The 21,938-nt window shown below is 38.2% G+C and overlaps 1 protein-coding gene across 4 annotated transcripts in view; it reads left to right on the top strand.

Moving 5' to 3' along the window:
• ANKS1B (ankyrin repeat and sterile alpha motif domain containing 1B) overlaps positions 1-21,938 on the top strand; it is a 1,421,217-nt gene that overhangs the window by 652,404 nt on the left and 746,875 nt on the right. For all 4 annotated transcript variants that reach the window (XM_049884161.1, XM_049884160.1, XM_049884159.1 and 1 more), the window contains exon 12: positions 4,242-4,422. In XM_049884161.1, coding sequence (XP_049740118.1) covers positions 4,242-4,422 — 181 coding nt within the window. The remainder of the gene's footprint in view (positions 1-4,241; positions 4,423-21,938) is intronic.

The following is a 21,938-nucleotide window of genomic DNA, read 5'->3' as shown; positions in this document are numbered from 1 at the left end:
AAAGAAAGGGACATATCATGTAGATTTGCATAATCATGTACTAAACAGCCTATACTCAGTCTCTGTAGCATAAAAGCATACATATTATGTACATCTGATGTAAGGGTATGTACATTTGTGTTTCCCACAAAAACTTTTCGTCTTCTAGCATCTAACCAAGTGATAAATCTGAGTCATCCTGGACTCCTTCCTTAAACTCAACCTTCATAGCCAATCGAATGCCAAGTCCTAAAGAGCTAAAACCTCATTAAGCATCTCCTAAAAGCATCCTACTATCTCCAACCTGATAGCCACTGCTTTATTTCAGGACCTCATTGCGTCTTGATTGGAATTCTGTAACATCCTCCTAACTAGTCTCCCATCCACGAGCCTGGCCCTTGCCAACTCATCCTCTAAACTGTTAGAGTAAATTTATTACAATGCAAACCCAACTATGAAACTCCCCTGCTTGCAAATCAGTCAGTGGTTCCTTAAAATATTTGTGTTAAAGATCAAACTCCTTAACATGGCTTTCAGAGCCCCTTGTTATTTGGCCCCCGCAACCTCTTAATATTTTATGTCTTGACACCCACCACTACATTCACACACTCTGCACTACAGCCATACTGAACTACTTCTGTTTTGTGCTTTCATTCCCCCATTCTCTCTTTGCCTGCCTAACACCAGCCTACCACCTCTGCTTCATCAAGATTCAATTTAGCCATTAATAATCTGCTCAGGAAAGCCTTTTTTGATCCCTTCCCTAAAGTAGAGACTCACCTTTTGGCTTCCTTTATACTCTTTTCTTCCACCTATTATATCTCTTATCATTGTACTATTGTCTTTGTTTCCTAGGGCTGCCACGAAAAAAATACCACAAGGTATTTTAAAGAACAAAAATGTATTTTCTTACAGTCCTAGAGGTTAAAAGTCCAAATCAGGACATTAGCCATGACAATTCCTTCTGAGGGCTTGATAGAGGAATTGTTCTATGCCTCTCTCCAAGCTCTGGTAGCTGCTGACAGTCTTTGGTGTTCCTGCACTGCTTATGGTTGCATTTGCCTAAGCCATCACATGGATTCTGTCTTCCCCTTGTGTGACACCACGCAGGAGGGATTAGGACTCACCTTGACTGATAACATCTGCAAAGGAAAATCCTATTTCCTCAAACAAGGTCATATTCACAGGTATAAGGGTTAGGACTTCTTTTTGGGCAACACAATTAAATCCATAACAGCTATATCATACTGAACTACAATCATTGGATGCTTGTCTCCTCCCTTATCTGCCACCTCTCCCCCCACCTCAAGTCTGTAATCAACTGGAGAACAGGAACAGTGTTTTACTTGAATGAGACAAGTAAACCACAGTGCTTACCATGGTATCTACAACTTAGTATATGCACAGCGGATACTTGTAGAATGAAAAAAATGCACCAAAAATAGACTGTTTGGTCTCACAATTTGTAAAAAAAGAAAAAAAATGTGTTTTATATGTAACTAGAACTGTGGGTGGTCAGGATTCATAAACATGTATTTAAGAAATATTTAGGAGGAAGAGGGTCCGTCTTAGTTATTTAGTGCAACTATAACAAAAATAGCACAAGTGGTTGGCTTTCACAAACAGAAATTTATTCTCTCACAGTCTAGGAGAGAGACTAGAAGTCCAAATTCAGGGCACCAGCTCCAGGGGAAGGCTTTCTATCACTTTCAGCTTGGGGGAAGGTCCTTATATCAATCTTCCCCTGGTTTAGGAGCTTCTCAGCACTCCGCTCCCGGCTCTTCTTGCTTGGTGGTAATGAGGCCTTTCTCCTCTCTGCTCGATTTTCTCTTTTATATCTCAAAAGAGATTGACTCAATATACAACTCAATCCTGTAGATTGACTCATGCCTCATTAACTTAACTGCCTCTAATCCTGCCTCATTAATATCATAGAGGTTAAGATTTACAACACACAGCATAATCACATTAGATCACGAAATGGTGGACAGTCACACAATACTGGGAATCATGGCCTAGCCAAGCTGATACACATTTTGGATGTCACAATTCAATCCATAACAGGGTCATTTAGATTAGTTGGTTTGACCTATATAAAATTTATGAGGGGGAACATTATGTAAAATTTGGTCCATTTCCCATACACAAAGTGAAACAGAAACACAACAAAGCAAAATCAAGAATGATGGACACACCTGTGTTTCCACTGGAGCTGGTGTCATATCTCATAAGTTTTAATTATTGTTATATACTTCAGTGGAAAGAATATTGAATGTGAAATTGAAATTCGGTTGCTCCAAGGACAGTTCATGAATAATCAAGACTGACATTGAACCCAGATCTTTTTTACTTCAAAAGCAAGTAAGCTCTGTATGGATACAAATTTGACTTCTATTACTAAGTTGATGAATGATAATAAATGCCTTTCAGTTTCTTTCATAAGAATATTTATGCCCCTGTCTTAGTTTTCTAGGGCTGCCATAACAAAGTACCACAAATTGGGTAGTTTATAAAAACAGAAATTTTATTCTCCCACAATTCTGCAGGCTAGGAGTCCAAAATCAGGGTGTTGGCCATGCTGATTTCTTTTAAAGCTTTGAGGGAACATTGGGATTTAATGCCTTGTGGTAGTTTCTGGTGATTGGCAGTGATCCTTGGCATTCCTTGCAGTCTGGATCTTTGCCTCCATTGCCACATGGCTGTCTTCCCTCCATGTATCTCTGTCTCTCTGTCTCTTCTCTTTTTTATAAGGACAGCACTCCTAGTGGATTAAGGTTCACCCTACTTCAGCATGACCTCATGTTAACTGATAACATCTTCAAAAATCCTGTTTCGAAACAAGATCACATTCACAGGCACTGGGGGTTAGGACTTCAATGTATCTTTTAAGGGGCACAGTTCAATCCATAACAGCCCCCAGCCTCACTCATAAAAATATTTCGATGATGCAAAATCAAACATACTCTGTAAAATATACACATTTTCAATATTATTGTTTATTTTAGGTTATAGACTAAATTGTATACACATGAATAAAAAAATGTGATGAGCTGGAAGAAACAGGGTAATTTGAATATTTTTCAGGAAAGGAAACTATGAAATATAGTCATTAAATTAACAAATATTTGAGGACATTGATATCATTCGTAAATCAAAAGTTTAATGTACTTTGGAGAAATTTATCAACTTAAATATGTTTAATTTCCCTTTTGTGGTTGAAAGAATATATACTTTACCTTCTTGTGACCTGCTTCAAATCCAAAGAATGTATTCTTAGACAAAATCATTAAACAGATTTATGAGATGAGAGAAAAAGGGAGAGAGCTATGGTATATTAAGATATTATGGTTCAATGACCTTAATATTAGAGAGATTATTAATATTCCTATAGTATACATATGAAGAATAAAAGGGAAGAAACTTTGGATTGATTTTTTTTGAAATGTGCAAAAATCTGAGAGTTAGAAAGACTGCAATTTTTCTGAAGGACAATGTTATAAACTCTGCTAGGCAGAAAAAAAGTGAATATAATTAAAAATATGGAAAACACCAGAAAACTGCTATAGGGAACAAGTCATTACCGACAGAGGGTATAGATTATATCTGCTATTACTTCATGACTTTACCTTTTATGTATAAATTGACTTTTCTTGCTATGTGGGGATTAATTAAAATCTTTGAAAGAGAAAAATCGAAGTTCACTACAAATACCAACTAGATTCGGGAAAATGTCCTATACAACTTTACTTAATTCTGATGATGAAATTGCAGCACATGGTACTTAGGGGACAATATCTAATGCCACCAATTCCTAGGACTATACAAAGAATCAAAAAATGGAACTGCGTTGATGATATTTTAGTGGTCTGAGGGCCCTTTTATTATTAGGTCCTATCCTCAGGGTCTGGCAAATGCCAAATGCTTCTTAAATGTTAGTTGAATGAAAAGTGACTTAAAACTGCAGCTTTCAGAACTGATCATTAAGAGACCGTCTGTGCACTGTATTCTGTAGTCTTCTGGGGAAACGAAGATTCTAAATTTTCATATCAACTATGCCATAATATTTTTTCACGAATAATTTTTTCATTATTTAATTCATCAAGTGATGATAGTGTCTCTATATAAAGCACAATGACACTTTTGGTATAAAAACCAGATACTTTAATGGAAAAAAAGCCACTACTTAGATTAAATCGATGGGGAGATTGGGCTGAAGATGAACATAGTAATATTAATACTCTCCTCGTGCTCATTTCTTTTAGCCTAAACAACGAACATCTATTGTATCTTCTCTGGATTCTCATCGAATGAATCACAACCAAGAATATTTCGAAATCAACACATCCGCAGGGTGCACAAGCTTAACTTCCAGCCCTCCAGTTAGTCCGCCCACCTCATCTGCGGGAGCCATAGAAGTCAAGAACGAGGGAACTGACCATACAGGTAACACGGCTTACTTACACAGCTGTATTTTTGAATTTTTAAAACTAAAGCCTTTAGGAGTCAGAGGAATTAAGAGGAGTCTTCATATAGATTTCACCATGTTTTTGGTTCACTTACATATGTGGCACTGTAGGGCTTGAAGATTTTTGTCAGAGTGTGGGTATAATATTTTTGGATATGTTAATGGTCTTTCAAGTGTTAGATATTAAAGTCATGATTTAATGCTTTTACGGTGATAAAATAGCCAGAGACCTAGACATGCTATTGTGGCACTGCTATTTACTCCTCTCCACACTGTGTTATCCACTAACCAATATATAACTTTGTTAATAGCTGCTTTGAGGCTGGAGAACCCATTATCAAGGCTATGTGGTAAGACTGAGTTAGACAATGTGGCCTAACTGTACTTCCTACCAAGGTGAACTTGGAAAAGAGAGGTCTAGGGGAATGAGGCTGAGGGTAAAAGGAAGATTAAGTAACCATACCTACTAGTAAAACATATCTGGTTCCACCCAATCAGATTTGCGATGCTTCCTTTCGTTGAGGGGCAAAGGAGCTAAAAATTGGGAAGGCAAAGGGACAGAAACGTGGGGAGTGGGCCCTAAAGAATCTCTCCCCCTTATATCTAATTTACAGTAAGTGAACTACTTTCCTTCAGAGAGAGATGATTTTTAAACCCAGTAGATATGATAATATAAATGTTTACAGTCATCAATTATAGTCTGTCCAGGTGGTACATGTAATCTTTGCTTAAAATAAGTGTGTGTATTTATATGTATACTCATACACTCATTTAAGTCCTTCAATATGACTTTACATTTAAAAGCACTAATACAAACATTCCAAAATATAACCAGGGAATTATGTGAAAAAAGCGAAGATTTTATAAATAGTGATTAATGGGAGTGGTAAGATTAATATTCTATAGAAGCCATAATCCAATCTTTTCATGGTAGTCAGGGTAATACAAAATATGAATCAAAGCTTGTCATTACCCTGCTTAAAATGCTCCAGTGGCTTCTCATCACAGTTAGAATAAAATCTAACTCCTTACGTGGCCAGTGAAGCTCAGCATGACCTGGCTCCTGACTAGTTCTTTAATCTTACCTTTACCTAACTCATCCCAGTCCACACTGGTCTTTCGTTGCTAAGCACCCTGGCCCCGGGGCTTTTGTACCTTCATTCTTTCTGCTTAGAATCTGTCTCCACATTTTACTTTTTTTGTTTTTAATTTTTGGTTTTGCATTTTTTTTTTATTGTGGTAAATATAACCGTAGCAAAACATTTGACATTTTAGCACTCCACATGTACAGTCAGTGTCATTGCTTATGTTCATCACGTTGTATAACCGTCGCCCTCATCGCCTCATCAACTATACCATCGCCATTAGCAGAAGCTCGTGTCCCCTGCGCATCAAGTCCTCCCCCTCCCTCCTGCCTGCCCCTGGCCACCACTAATAAACTTTCCTCCCTCTATCTCCATGTTTTCACATGGCTGAGTGTCATTTTGCTTTTGGCTCAAATTTATTTCCTCAGAGAGGCCTTCCCAGATCACCCTGTCTCCAGTACAAGTCTTGATAGGATGATGATGATGATGATGATGATGCAAAAAGAACAGTAATGATATTAATATGCAAATGCTTAAATAGCACTTAGCATTTTACATGTATTAACTCACTTGAACTTCCTAACTCTCATATGAGCTAGGTATTACTATTGGCCCCATGTTGCAGATACGGAAACACAGGCACAGATAGGATCAATAACTAAACAATTGCTCAGAAAGACAGAGCTAAGATTCAAAGCCAAGCACCTGGTGCAGAACCTATGTTCTTAACTATTTTTCTACATTGCTCTAGTAATTTCTATCAAATCATCCTGTTTTCTTTTTTTCTTAAAGCCTTACTTACTATATAAAATTATATTATTCACACATTTACTTATTTATTGTCCTATCCCCTGCTTCTAGAATATAAGCTAGTGCCATGATCCCCTGGCACATTGTAGGCACTGAAGCCAGGCTTCCTAACTTTGATTACTAGCTATGATACTTCACTCTTTATGCTACATTTTTATTATCTGTAGAATTAGCTTAACATCGCTTACCTTATACTGTGGTAATACTCAAGTGATTAGTACAGCGTCTATACTATTCTAATGCACATAGTTCAATAAATGTTAGTAACTAGTAATAGTAGAAGCAACCATTATGGTATTAACATAATTCTTTGTAGTCTATATCAAGCCTAGCATTCATTCAGTGAACACGTGCATTGACTGTGCATCTGCCATGGACCGGATACAATTTTATAGGAGAGGAGAGATGGAATGTGAGTTGTAAAGACAAGTGGCATGTTGGCCCCAGAAAAGGTGCTGGCATGTTGTTGGTAGTCAATCGATAGTTATTTCAGTGACTGGTTCCGGATATAAAATCCTAAAATGAGAGGAATGACAAGTACTCTGATACTTGACTTTAGGAAAATTACTCTCAGCTTTATTTTAGTTAGTGCCTTATTTCTAGGTGTTTTTTTAGATTATTAAGTTTTTGTATTTTTTTCAAAAATCCTTTGAGGTAGATAGAAATATTACTTCTTTTGTTTAAATTAAGAGTAAGAGAAGTGGTGAGTCTAGTCCCAAACTTCTGGTGCCCTCTCCCCACTCTAACACCGACCACCAGAGGAAGAGGCTAAGACCACACACATTGCACTGCTGCCAAGACTTCAGTGACAACATCCAAAACGTGTGCTGAAATTGTTACCGTCAGGAAATTTTCAGGTGTGACCTTCAAACACAAATACTCCTGACCTTTTAATAGTTAAAATGGTTTTGAATACTATGTTACTATGGTTTCCTAATATAAAATGTCACCTCCATATTACATCAAAAATTCTAGACTAGGTTGTTACTTAGTAATAATGTGAATGGACAAGGTACATTTGCTTTGAATTAAAATGCAAGACTTTCAAGGTAAGGCATTTATCTCTCAGAAAAAGTGCCATTGTCTTACCCATAGTTTCCTATACTTTGTGTTTAAAAACCTGTGTATAAAGTTGCTGCCACATGGTATATGGAAAGAAAATGAGTTCAAGAGCTAACTATTTTTGACCAAGTCATTTAACTTCTCTGTTCTCCAATTTACTGCTCTGCTGTTTGAGTGGTTGTAGTAATAAATGAGTTCATATATGTGAATAATATTGAAAAATAATATTCTTATTTAAGACTATCATCATTATTGTTTAATATTGTTATTTTTCTTATTTAATATTTTTATTTGAAATTTATGATTATTTTAAGATAGAAAGAGCTTACTGTAGTCCCGTACTTTGCCAAGGTAGCAAATTATGATCTAAATTAATTGATAAATTAGTTTTTTGATCAGTGATTACATGTATCCCCTAAAAATATACTGTATGCTGCAAAACACTTTGATTTTTTGACCCAGTGAATTTATTATAACACGGGAGACAATTGTAAAGTAGCCTGAGCTGTGATTAAAGCTTTCTACCTATAAGGCACTATATTGTATAATGCAAATATAAACTTAACAATTATCAAAACACATGGTTAAAGCAGAGTATCTTTGGAGATAGACAGAAGGAATGATAGGAACAGGTTGGCATTTAACTAGAAATATAACTCTAGCACTTGAGCTGAAATTTAGATCTGAGATGAGGTGAGATTGATTAGAGGTGGGGAAAAATGTGTCATCAGCAATGGAAAACGTAAGTGGATTTGAGAGATACAAGGAAAAAAATAATCAACAGGTTTTGGCAACTGGTTGTGGGAAGGTGAGGGATGAAAGGTCAGTGAAGGTTCGAAACTTTCTGGCTTAGGCAAATGAGTCAAATCTGACTGCTATTCCTTGAAATAGAGAATAGCATTAGGTGTGTATACGTTTCTAATCATTGTATCTTCTTGATGGATTACCCTTTTACCAATATCTAATATTCTTCTATGCCTCTAGTAAGAATTTTTGTGTTAAAGTCCATTTTGTCTGATATTAGCATAGCCAATCTAGCTCTCTAGAAGTGGTGAAAGCTGGTATTTTTAGTCTATTCCTGATCTTAGAGGAAAAACTTTCAGTCTTTCACCATTGAGTATGATGTTTTACTGTGGTTTACATAAATGCCCTTCATAATTTGAGTGAATTTTCTCCTATTTGTCGTGTGCTTTTGTCAAGCAATGGTATTCAGATTTTGTCAAATGCTTTTTATTTATCAATTAAGATGATCACATAGTTTTTCCTTCATTCTCGGAATCGACTCGACGGCACTGGGTTTATTAATATACTATATTGATTCATTTTCGTGTTTTGAACTACCTTTGCATTCCTAAAATAAATCCCATTTTTTCATGTTGTGTGTGAGAGTTTTCGCATCTGTATTCATAATAGATATTGGTCTGTAGTTTCATTTTCTTGTTAAGTCTCTGTATGACCTTGGTAATAAGGTAAAGTTGGCCTTATAGAATGAGTTAGGAAGAGTTCCTGCCTCTTTTTTTTTTTTTTTTTGCAGGGAAGTAGAGTTTGAGAACAATTAATTGGTGTTAATTCTTCTGTAAGCATTTGGTAGAATTCACCAGTCAGCAATTTGGTCTTGAGCTTTTCTTTATCTGGAAGTTTTTTTGATTGTTTATTTGATAGCTTTACTGGCCATAGGTCTCTTCGGATTTTTTATTTCTCCCTGTGTCAGTTTTGGTATTTTGTGTGTTTCTAGGAATTTGTCCATTTCTTCTAGGTTATCTAATTTGCTAAGAAGTCCTGGTGGCACAGTGGGTAAGCACTCGGCTGCTAACTGAAAGGTACATGATTTGAACCCACCAGCAGCTCAGTGGGAGAAAGAAAGATGGGGCCATCTGCTTCTGTAAAGATTACAGCCTTGGAAACCCTATGGGGCAGTTCTTCCCTGTCCTACGTGGTTGCTATGAGTCATAATCGACTCAATGGCAGTGGGTTTCTCTAATTTGTTTGTAAACAATTGTTCATAGTATTATCTTCAGATCCTTTTTATTTCTGTAAGGTCAATAATCATGTCCCCACTTTCATTTATTATTTTAGTTATTTTAGTCTTCTCTATTTTTTATTAGTCAGTGTAGATAAAGATTTGTGTTTTGATCTTTTCAAACAACCTACTTTTCTTTCCCTTGGTATTTCTCTGTTGTTTTTCTATATTCTATATCATTTATCTACACTCTAATCTTTATTTCCTATCTTCTGGTAGCTTTGGTTCCAGTTTGCTCCTTTTTTTCCTAGTTCCGTCAGATATGAAGTTAGTTTACAAATATAAATTTACCTATGAGCACTGCTTTTATTTTATCCTGTAATTGGTATGTTGTGTTTTTGTTTTCATCCAACTCAAAGTAGTTTCTAATTTCCCTTGTGTTTTCTTCATTGACCTATTGTTTAAGAGTATGTTGTTAAATTTATGCATATTTGTAAATTTTCCAGTATTCCTTCTATTATTGATGTTTAGTTTCATTTCACTGTGGTCAGAGATGATACTTTGTATGATTTCAATCTTTTTAAACCTGAGACTTGTTTAGTTGCCTAAGAGTGGCCTATCTTGTAAAACTTTCCATGTGTACTTGAAAAGAATATGTACCCTGCAGCTGTTGGTGGAGTGTTCTGTATATGTCTGGCAGACCTAGTTGGTTTATACTGTTGTTCAAGTCTTCTTCTTTCCTAATCGATATTCTGTTTAGTTGTTCTATCCATTATTAAAATTGAAGTATTGATGTCTCCAACTATTATTGTAAAACTGTGTATTTCCACCTTCAGCTGTATCGATTTTTACTTCTGAAGATTTGGCTTTGGGAATGGTTCCTGTCCTGGGCCAACAGAAGGTCTGGGGGCCATGACCACTGGGGTCCTTCTAGTCTCAGTCAGACCATTAAGTGTGGCCTTTTTATGAGAATTTGGGGTCTGCATTCCACTGGTTTCCTGCTCGCTCAGGGGTTCTCTGTCGTGTTCCCTGTCAGGGAAGTCGTCGGTTGTAGCTGGGCACCATCTAGCTCTTCTGGTTTCAGGCTGATGTAGTCTCTGGTTTATGTGGCCCCTTCTGTCTCTTGGGCTCGTAATTACCTTGCGTCCTTGGTGTTCTTCATTCTCCTTTGATCCAGGTGGATTGAGACCAATTCATGCATCTTAGATGGCCACTTGCTAGCGTTTAAGACCCCAGACACCTCTCTCTGAGGTGGGATGCAGAAGGTTTTCTTAATAGACTTTATTATGCCAATTGACTTAGATGTCCCCTGAAACCATGGTTCCCAAACCCCCGCCCCTGCTACACTGGCCTTCGAAGCTTTCAGTTTTTTCTGGAAACTTCTTTTTTTTTGGTTTAGTCCAGTTGTGCTGACCTCGCCTGTATTGTGTGTTGTCTTCCCTGTCACCTAGAGTAGTTCTTATCTACTATCTAATTAGTATATACCCTTTTCCCACCCTCCCTCCCTCCCCGCTCTCTTAACCATCAAAGAATATTTCTTCTCTGTTTAAACTATTTCTCAAGTTCTTATAATAGTGGTCTTATACAATATTTGTCGTTTTGCAACTGACTAATTTCACTCAGCATAATGCCTTCCAGATTCCTCCATGTTATGAAATGTTTCACAGATTCCTCACTGTTCTTTATCGATGTGTAGTATTCCATTGTGTGAATATACCGTAATGTATTTATCCATTCATCCGTTGATGGGCACCTTGGTTGCTTCCATCTTTTTGCTATTGTAAACAGTGCTGCAGTAAACATGGGTGTGCATATATCTGTTCGTGTAAAGGCTCTTATTTCTCTAGGATATATTCCAAGGAGTGGGATTGCTGGATTATATGGTAGTTCTATTTCTAGCTTTTTAAGGAAGCGCCAAATCGATTTCCAAAGTGGCTGTACCATTTTACATTCCCACCAGCAGTGTATAAGTGTTCCAGTCCCTCCACAGCCTCTCCAACATCTATTGTTTTGTGTTTTTTGGATTAATGCCAGCCTTGTTGGAGTGAAATGAAATCTCACTGTAGTTTTGATTTGCATTTCTCTAAGGGCTAATGATCATGAGCATTTCCTCATGTATCGGTTAGCTACCTGAGTGTCATCTTTAGTGAAGTGTCTATTCATATCTTTTGCCCATTTTTTAATTGGGTTATTTGTCTTTTTGCAGTTGAGTTTTTGCAGTATCATGTAGATTTTAGAGATCAGGCACTGATCAAGTTGGTTGATTGTGGCATTTAGATCTTCCGTGTCCTTATTGAGCTTCTTTCTGGATATCCTGTCCTTCACCGAAAGTGGTGTGTTGAAGTCTCCTACTATTATTGTGGAGCTATCTTACTTTTCAATGCTGACAGTTTGTTTTATGTATCTTGCAGCCCTGTCATTGGGTGCATAAATATTTAATATGGTTATGTCTTCTTGGTGTATGGTCCCTTTAATCATTACATGGTGTCCTTCCTTATCCTTTCTGATGGATTTAGCTTTAAAGTCTAATTTGTCAGAAATTAATATTGCCACTCCTGCTCTCTTTTGATTGTTCTTTATTGATATATTTTTTTCCATCCTTTCAGTTTTAGTTTGTTTTTGTCTGTAAGTCTAAGGTGTGTCTCTTGTAGGCGGCATATAGACGGATTGTGTTTTTTAATCCATTCTGCCACTCTCTGTCTCTTTATTGGTGAATTTAGTCCATTTACATTCAGCATAATTATGGATAGGTATGAATTTAGTGCTATCATTTTGACGTCTTTTTTTGTGTGTTGTTGACACTTTCCTTTTTCCACTTAATTTTATGTGCTGAGTAGATTATCTTTATATATTGTCCTTTCCTCATATTCATTGTTGATTTTGTTTCTGCTGAGTCTCTATTTTTTCTTGTATTTTATTTTGATCACTAGGATAGTTAGTCTCCTTTGTGGTTACCTTATTATTTACCTGTATTTTTCTAAATATAAACCTAACGTTTATTTTTTTGTATCGCCGTAACTTCCTGTCCATATGGAAGATATATGATTACATTTCTTAGTCCCACTTTATTGTTTTAATGTTGTCTTCTTTTACATAACAACATCGTTGTTACCCTTTTTTGAGCTTTTTTTTTTTTTAAATCTTGCTTTTTTTTTAATTTCCCTGTCTGAGTTTACTTCTTATTACTTGGCCCCGTGTTCTAGTCTTGGGTCGATACCTGATATTATGGATTTTCTAACCAAAGAACTCCCTTTAGTATTTCTTGTAGTTTTGGTTTGGTTTTTAGAAATTCCCTAAACTTTTGTTTATCTGGAAATGTCCTAATTTCACCTTCATATTTAAGAGACAGTTTTGCTGGTTATGATTCTTGGCTGGCAATTTTTTTCCTTCAATTTTTTAAATAAGTTATCCCATTGACTTCTTGCCTGCATGATTTCTATCAAGTAGTCTGAGCTTATTCTTATTGGCTCTTCTTTGTAGGTGACTTTTCGCTTATCCTTCACTGCTCTTGAAATTCTCTCTTTATCTTTGGTTTTTGGCAAATTTGATTATAATATGTCTTGGTGACTTTCTTTTAACATCTACCTTATGTGGAGTTCAATGAGTATCCTGGGCAGATATCTTCTCATCTTTCACGGTATCAGGGAAGTTTTCCGTGAACAAATCTTCAACAATTCTCTCTGCATTTTCTGTTATCTCTCCCTTTTCTGGTACTCCAATCACTCATAGGTTATTTCTGTTGATAGAGTCCCACAATGATTCTTAAGCTTTCTTCATTTTTTCAAATTCTTTCATCTGATTTTTTCTTCAAATATATTAGTACCAAGTGATTTATTTTAAGTTTAGAAATTCTGGCTTCTACGTGCTCAATTCTGCTCCTCTGATTTTCTATTGAGTTATCTAATTCTGTAATTTTATCGTTAATCTTCTGAATTTCTGATTGCTGTGTATGGATTTTTCCAACTTATTAAATTTTTCAGTTTGTTCCTGAGTAATCTTTCTAATTTCTTCAATTGCTTTATCTGTGTGTTCCTTGGCTTGTTCTGTGTATTGCCTCATTTCCTTCCTGATGTCTTGAAGGGTTCTGTATATTAAACTTTTGTATTCTGCCTCTGGTAATTCCAGGAATGCACTTTTATCTAGAAGATCCCTGCATTCTTTTTTTGAGAGGTTGTTGAGATGATCATGTTCCGTTTTTTTATGTGACTTGATATGGACTGTTGTCTCCGAGCCATGTATAAGTTATTGTATTAGTTTATGCTAGCTTACTGTGTCGTAACTCCTTGCTTTGTTTTGTTTTGATATGCCAAAATGGGTTGCTTGAGTGAGGTAGCTTGATTATTTTTGCCTTTGGAGCTCTGATGTCCTGTCCCCAGATGGCTGGAGCTGTTATTAGGTATATCAGTCTAGGAATCCATTCAGTTTTCTTGTATGAATTCAGCTCAGGTTTCCAGGTAGCTGATATCAAGTGTGTGGTACAGGCTCTGTCCTACAGCCTTAGAGGGGCAGGGGTGATTGGTGTATGTATCGGTATCTGATTGCAGGATGGCATCACGCTCTGAACAAGGCAGGGGGCTGAGAACAAACCCCTGGGTGTCTCTGAGGAAAGCGCGTCCCTGTTCCCTGGAGCGTGCAGGTGGGTGGGTTCTGCAGATGGGCCATGGCACCCAGTGTTTTTGGTTGTAAGGACTGGGAGGTACCACTTATTCTTGGACTTCTGTCATGGGTGGCTGGGTGACCTGAGTGGAGCTACCTATCCTTAGGCCCCTGATGTGGGTAGGTGAGGACCCTGTTTAATAGAAAAAGCAATGTCAAACATCAAACCTCTCTACCACACAGCTGAAACGGTTGCAGTCTGCTAACAAGGGCTTATTCTCCTGAAATAGGGTCACACAGGTCCATGTAGAAGGGAAAGGTGCTCAAAGTCCACGGACCATTTATGCCAGTACAGGAGCCGCTTCTGTCCTGAGCTCCCCTGGTTAGTAGAGCTGGCAAATCATCTTTCCCCCCGTTGCAAATTTTTTCCTTCCCCAAGGGCAGGAGGGTGGCTCTAGGCTCTCAACAGTGCCTACCTCAGGCCGAGGGAATTCAGCCCCTGAAGCCGGCTTGGGGGTGGGGCGGGCATGGTAAAATATACTCAGGTGCTTAGCTTTTTGCCAAGAACGCCATTCTGCTCTGGTTCCGGAGGTGTGGGTAGGCTGTATGGCTGACTGCTTCTCCCTGAGGAAACTGTGGCTGAACGCTAGTACCAGGCCGCCACCGCCGCTCCTGGGAATGGTGCCTGAGGGCTCCCCGCAATTCAGGCCTGGTAGCTTCTCTCTGCTTCTGAACCGTCTTTTCCTTCCCCTGCACCTCTGGTTATTTTCTAAGTTTGTCTTTGATGCTCAGGACTCCTAACTTGTCAAAAATATACTCGTTTCAGTTGTTTTTTCCGGTTTTTCTTGTAGAGAGGGCTTGGCTTTGCCTCCTCTCATCTTTTCATTTCTTGACTGCTGCTTCCATGGGTGTTGATTTTGGATCCAAGAAAAATGAAATCTTTGACAACTTCAATCTGTTCTGTTTGTCATGATATTGCTTATTGGTCCAGTTCTGAGGATTTTTGTTTTCTTTTTGTTGAGGTGTAACGCATACTGAAGGCTGTGGTCTTTGATCTTCATCAGTAAGTGCTTCAAATCCTTCACTTTCATCAAGCAAATTTGTGTTATCTGCATATTGCAGGTTGTTAAAGAGTCTTCCTCAAATCCCAATGCCCTGTTTTTCATATAGTCCAGTTTCTCAGATTACTTGCTCAGCATGCAGATTCAATAGGCTGGTGAAAGTATACAACCCTGATACACACCGTTTCTGACTTTAAACCACTCAGTATCCCCTTTTGTTCTAACGACTGCCTCTTGATCTATGTACAGGTTCCTCCTGAGCACAATTAAGTGTTCTAGAATTCCTATTCTTCAAAACATTATCCATAGTTTATTATGATCTACCCAATCAAAAGACTGCATAGTCAATAAAATACAAGTAAACATCTTTTTGGTATTCTCAGCTTTCAGTCACGATCCATCTGATATTAGCAATGATATCCCTGGTTCTATGTCCTCTTTTGAATCCAGCTTGAATTTCCAAAGGTTTCCTGTCAATGTACTGCTGTAGCTACTTTTGAATTATCTTCAGCAAAATTTTACTCACATATGGTATTAATGGTATTGTTTGATAATTTCCGCATTGGTTTGGATCACCTTTCTTGGGAATAGGCACAAATATGGATCTCTTCCAGTTGGTCAGGTAGCTGTCTTCCAAATTTCTTGGCACGGACGAGTTAGTACTTCCAGCACTGCATCCACTTGTTGGTATTCCACTCGGTTGGTATTCCGTCAATTCCTGGAGCCTTGTTTTTCGCCAATGACTTCAGTGCAGCTTCGACTCCTTTCTTCAGTACCATTGGTTCCTGATCATATGCTACCACCTAAAATGGTTGAACATCGGCTAATTCTTTTTGGTACAGTGACTCTGTGTATTCTTTCCACCTTCTTTTGATGCTTCCTGCATCATTTAATATTTTTCTAGTGGAATCCTTCAATATTGTAACTCGAGGGTTGAATTTTTCCTTCAGTTTTTTCAGCTTGAGAAATACCGAGAATCTTCTTCTCTTTTGGTTTTCTATCTCCAGATCTTTGTACATGTCATTATAGTACTTTATCTTCTCGAGCTGCCCTTTGAAATCTTATGTTCAGTTCTTTTACTTCATCATTTCTCCCTTTCACTTTAACTACTTGACATTCAAGAGCAAGTTTCAGAGTCTCTTCTGACATTCATTTTGGTCTTTTCTTTCTTGCCTGTCTTTTTAATGACCTTTTGTTTCTTCATTGGAAACCCTGGTGGCATAGTGGACCTGTTTTTCTTCATTATGATGTCCTTGGCCTTGATGTCATCTTATGACTTCTCTGGTCTTCCATCGTCAGTGCTCAATGGGTCAAATCTATTCTCAAGATGCTCTCCATTTTCAGGTGAGATATACTAAAGGTTGTACTTTGGCTCTCATAGACTTGTTCTAATTTTCTTCAGTTTCAACTTGAACTTGCATATGAGCAGTTGATTGTTCCACAGTTGGGCCCTGACCTTTTTCTGACTGATGATATTGAGCTTTTTCATCATCTCTTTCCACAGATATAGTTGATTTGATTCCTGTGTATTCCATCTGACAAGGTCCACATGTATAATCTCTTTTTACATTGGTGAAGAAAGGTATTTGCGATGAAGAATTGATCTTACGAAATTGTATCATGTAGTCTCTGGCATAGTTTCTATCACCAAGGCCATATTTTTCAACTACTAATCCTTCTTCTTTGTTTCCAACTTTCACATTCCAATCATCGGTAATTATCAATGCATCCTGATTACATGTTTGTTCAATTTCAGACTGCAGAAGTTGGTAATAATCTTCAATTTCTTCATCTTTGGCCTTAGTGGTTGGTGCATAAATTTGAATAATAGCCTTATTAACTGCTCTTCCTTGTAGGGGTATGGATATTATCGTATCGCTGACAGTGTTGTGCTGCAGGATAGGTCTTGAAATGTTCTTTTTTGATGATGAGTGCAATGCCATTCCTCTTCAAGATGTCATTCTTGGCGTAGTAGACCATATGATTGTCCAATTCGAAATGGCCAATACCAATCCATTTCAGGTCAGTAATGCCTAGGATATCGATGTTTATACGTTCCATTTCATTTTTGATGATTTCTAATTTTCCTACATTCATACTACATACATCCCACGTTTTAATTATTAATGGATGTTTGCAGCTGTGTCTTCTCATTTGAGTCGTGCCACATCAGCAAATGAAGGTCTCAAAAGCTTGACTTCATCCACATCATTAAGGTTGACTCTGCTTCAAGGAGGCAACTTTTCCCCAGTCGTCTTTTGAGTGCCTTCCAACCTAAGGGGCTCATCTTCCAGCACTATATCAGACAGTGTTCCACTGCTATTCATAAGGTTTTCGCTGGCTAATTCTTTTCAGAAGTAGACTACCAGGTCCTTCTTCCTAGTCTGTCTTAGTCTGGAAGCTCAGCTGAAACGTGTCTGCTCTGGGTGACCCTCCTGGTGTTTGAATCCTGGTGGCATAGTTTCCAGCATCACAGCAACATGCAAGCTGACCAAACAACAAACTGACACACATGTGAGTAGGATTGGAAATGGTGTATGACAAAAAGGGTAGCATCAAGGATGACTCCAAGATTTTTTGGTCTGAGCTATTGTAATAATGGATTTGCCATCAACTGATATGTGAGAGGTTGTGGGAAGAGCAGATTTGGTGAACAGGGAGAAATAGCAGGAATTAATTTTAAGTTTGATTTACCTATTGGTTATTTGAATAAATGTGTTGAGTAGGCAGCTGAGGTCCAGTCTGGAGATAGAAATTTGAATGTTATCTTTATGTGGATGGAACACTGGTGGTGCAGTGGTTAGGAGATTTACTGCTAACCAAAATGTTGGCAGTTTGAATCTACCACCCACTCCTTGGAAACCCTATGAGGCAGTTCTTCTCTATCCTGTGTGGTTACTATGAGTTAGAATCGAATCAACAGCAATAGTTTCTTTGTTGTTGTTATATAGATGATATAAAGTGAGTGTAGAAAAAAAGGGCTCAAAACTGAGCCTGTGAAAGCCAAAATTTATAGGGGATAAGAGTAACACCAGCAAAGCAGGCCAAGAAGGAGCAACCTATGAGGTAGGGGGAAATCTCTTGTTGAGTTTTGTGTTCTAGAATCAGTTGAAGAAATTTATTAAGAAGGAAGGAGTAGCCAGCTCTGTCAAATGTAGCTGCCAAGTTGAACAGGATGAGGACTAATAAGAATTGTTAGTGGATTTAACAAAGTGTAGATGACTGGTGACCTTGACAAGAACAATTTGGGTGAAATGCCAGGGCAGAATCCAATGTTTCAGTGTAAGAGAGAATAGAAAGAAAAAACTTGGAAAGAACAAGTATAGACTGCCTTTTCAAGGAATGTCTTCAAAGAGGAATTAAACAGTTAGCAGTTAGGAGAAAAAGGACATGGGTTCTAGTAACTAAGTAAAGAGATTGGCTTTAGACAGGAACATGGGATACAGACAGGAAGAAAGCAAGTATGAGTGCAAATGCCGGCAAGGGATTGATGTGGTGGAAATCTGCAGATCTGTTCTGATAGTTTCCTTTTCCTCTATGAAGTAGAAAGTAGCATCAGTTTGAGAATGAGGATAGAGGAAGAGGTGTGGAGGTAAAGGAAAGAGAAGAGGGTATGAAATAGTTGTTCAGGAGAAAGAGAGAGTGAATGGACAATGGATGGACAACTGAGGTATGATGTGAATGCCTGGCAGCCTTCAGGGCCTTTTGATGTTCGTGTTCATGTAGCATAAGTGAAATTAGTCAGTGTGGTTCTGTGTTTTTCTACAGCCCAGTTCAGCTGGAGGAGCACCGGTACAGAGCATTCAGAGAGTTGAATTATACATAGGTTGTGGCTTTGCTAAATGAATGTTGAAGTGATTGAAGGGCAAGGAAATATGAATGCAAAGGAGTGATTTGACCATAGAATTTAAGAGGGAGGAGGGAAACTAGTACAACAAGGGGGTAAGGGACAGTGAAAAGTCGGTAGCATCATTGGATTGGAGGTTTCAGTGGGTTGAAGGATGCTTGGAGTCCAGGTACTAAAGGTGTGGGCTAGAATGATAGCAGATATGTTCAGGAAGTGGGATACACATGAAACATGGGAAGACTATAATTATTGGCAGTCATAGGTCTTAAGACCAGGGGGGAGTAAGTGGAGGAGTTAGCTTCTCCCTACACAAAATAGCCTTAAATACTGGAATTAAATCAGTACAGTTTCTTGGAAGAAATATTTGATTTAAGTAGTATGTTTATTACTACTACATTAATTTTCATCCATAATATTTAAATTCTTCTTTCCATTTATTTAACAAATTATGATATAGATTAACTTTACCTGAGTTCACCTCTTGTATATTTTGGACCACTCTTCCTTGAGATTCCAATATCCCTCATTGTTCCCTGGCTGCTAAGGTTCCCCTGAGAGTGGTGTTCCATTTAGTATCACTCCTCCAGGAGGCTCTCCATTGCTCCTGAACACCATACATCTCATTCTTATATGAAATCTTTGAATGACCTGAGAGCCCATAAGATTCTTCTGCCTCTTGGGCATCCTGGATGGTTGCCAGTGTGTTCTTTTTCCTTGAGTGACAGGTTTTTTGCTTTGTTCTTTTAATAGTGGTGGTGATAAGTGGTAGAATTCTGAATGTATTTTAAAAGTATAAAAACCAAACTAGACCCACTGCTATGTTGATTCCGACACATAGCAACCCTATAGGACAGAGTAGAACTGCACCATACGGTTTCCAAGGCTGTAATCTTTATAGAAGCAGACTGCCACATCTTTCTTCCATGGAGCTGCTGGTGGGTTTGAACCACTGACCTTTGGGTTAGTAGCTGAGCTCTTAACCATTTTGATGGATTGGACGTAGAGTATGAGAGAAAGGGACCAAAGGTGACTGAAAGATGTTTGGCCCTTTTGACCTTCGGAAGGATGGAGTTGATATTAACTGAGATAGGGAAGCTCAGTTTTAGACATTTTAACTTGACATGTTTACCAGATACCCAAGAGGATACGCTGAGTAAATAGTTGAGACTATAATTTCACAGTAGGGGTAGAACAGAGTGGGAGGAGGCCATTAATAATTTTATGTTTATCAAAAGTATAGCATATCAGTTTTTGAAAATTGAGAAATACTGCTTTTGCCTATAATGATTTGATCTACATATTGTGAGTTCCTCAATGAAAATGCCCTGAACAGACACGTTGTGAATTACTGCGGGGGAAATAGACTGAAAAGCACCAGTAATAATAGGTGCTTTTTCTTTATGTAAAGTTGTTTCTAGAAACCTTTCTATAATTGAAGATTTTTGTGGGCTAGTGCCTTTCCAAGGGCACCTGCTAAGCGAGTCAGCCACCCTGGGTAACTAATTATTTCCATTTTTTTTTTTTAGCAATTTGAAACCATCACCTCCTGCTGGAGAGAACTTATGGGAGGGGGGAGCTAAAAAGAGTAAAGTGGAAAAGTGCTTCTCTCCAAATGGGAAAAAATAAGAAAAACAAAAGCTTTTAAGTGCTTAACAGCATAGGCTGCTTTTCTGCAAGGGAGAAGAACTGCTAGAGGAGAACTAAAATTAGAAAACTAGTGAGGGTGGCCCGGACCTTTTGTGCTGATCAGGGATTGCCAGAGAGGCAAGTGAAGGCCTTCCTCTTAATTAGTTCACACGGAATGGAAATAGACCTCCTGAAGATGACACAGAACGTTATTACAGCAGCCACTGGACACAAGCACTGAGGGAGGCTTTGGCCTCCAGCCGGCATGAAAGCCAAAGGCAGACTGCTGGGATGATCTTTAAATTCTAATCTGAGACTCAGGGTGAGTGATACGGGGAAAGTTAAGGGCTAGTGATAATGATGCATAATTATATCTTAGGGATTTATTTCCTTAAAAATATGCATTAAACAAATTATCTGAATTACTGATTGTTAAATTCAGTGCTTTGATAGACCAGTTTTTTAGGCAGCAAAAGGAAAATGTTTGTATATCAAATGTCAGCTAGATAGATAAGCTGCCATGGAGTCAGCTTTGAATTGTGGTGAGCTTGTGTGCAACAGAAAGAAATGTCGCCTAGTTCTGCATCATCTCCATGATCGCCGGCACATTTGAGTTCATCGTTGCAGCTACTGCACCAATCCGTCTCACTGAGGATCTCCCTAGACTTCACTGGTACTCTACTCCCCTACACATGATGTCCTCTACCAGTGATTGATCCCTCCTGATGATGTGTCCAAAGAAAGTGGGTCACACAGTGTTCTCTTGTGATCCCTAAGGTTTTTACAGGCTAATTTTCAGAAGTAGTTTGCCAAATCTTTCTTGTATGTCTGTTTTAGTCTGGAAGCTCTGCTGAAACCTTTCCACCATGGATAAATTTGCTCGTACTTGAAATACCAATGGCATAGCTTCCAACTACATCACTGCAATAACAAGCCACCAGAGTACAACAAACTGATTGATGAGATATGGATATCTGTATCTATATCTATTGTTTTTGCTGTTAAGTGCCATCAAGTTGGTTCTGACTCATAGTGACCCTTATAGCAAAATGCTCCCCAGTCCTGCACCATCTTCACAATCGTTGCTATGTTTGAGCCCATTGTTGCAGCCAATGTGTCAATCAATCTCATTGAGAGTTTTCCTCTTTTTCACTGATCCTGTCTTTACCAAGCATGATGTCCTTCTCCAGGGACTGGCCCCTCCTGATAGCATGTCCGAAGTATATGAAATGACATTGCACGAACCTTACTTCTAAGGAGCGTTCTGACTTTACTTCTTCCAAGACAAATTTGTTCATTCTTCTGGTAATCCATGGTATATTCAATATTTTTCACCAACACCATAATTCAAAGGCATCAATTCTTCTTTGGTCTTCCTTATTCATTGTCCAGCTTTCACATTCATATGAGAGACATTTGAAAATACCACGGCTTGGGTCAGGTGCAC

This window comes from Elephas maximus, chromosome 4 (genome assembly GCF_024166365.1).
Source record: "Elephas maximus indicus isolate mEleMax1 chromosome 4, mEleMax1 primary haplotype, whole genome shotgun sequence".
Classification (NCBI taxonomy): domain Eukaryota; kingdom Metazoa; phylum Chordata; class Mammalia; order Proboscidea; family Elephantidae; genus Elephas; species Elephas maximus.
Note: the sequence above shows the minus strand (reverse complement) of the source record. Positions and strands in the feature narration are given on the sequence as shown.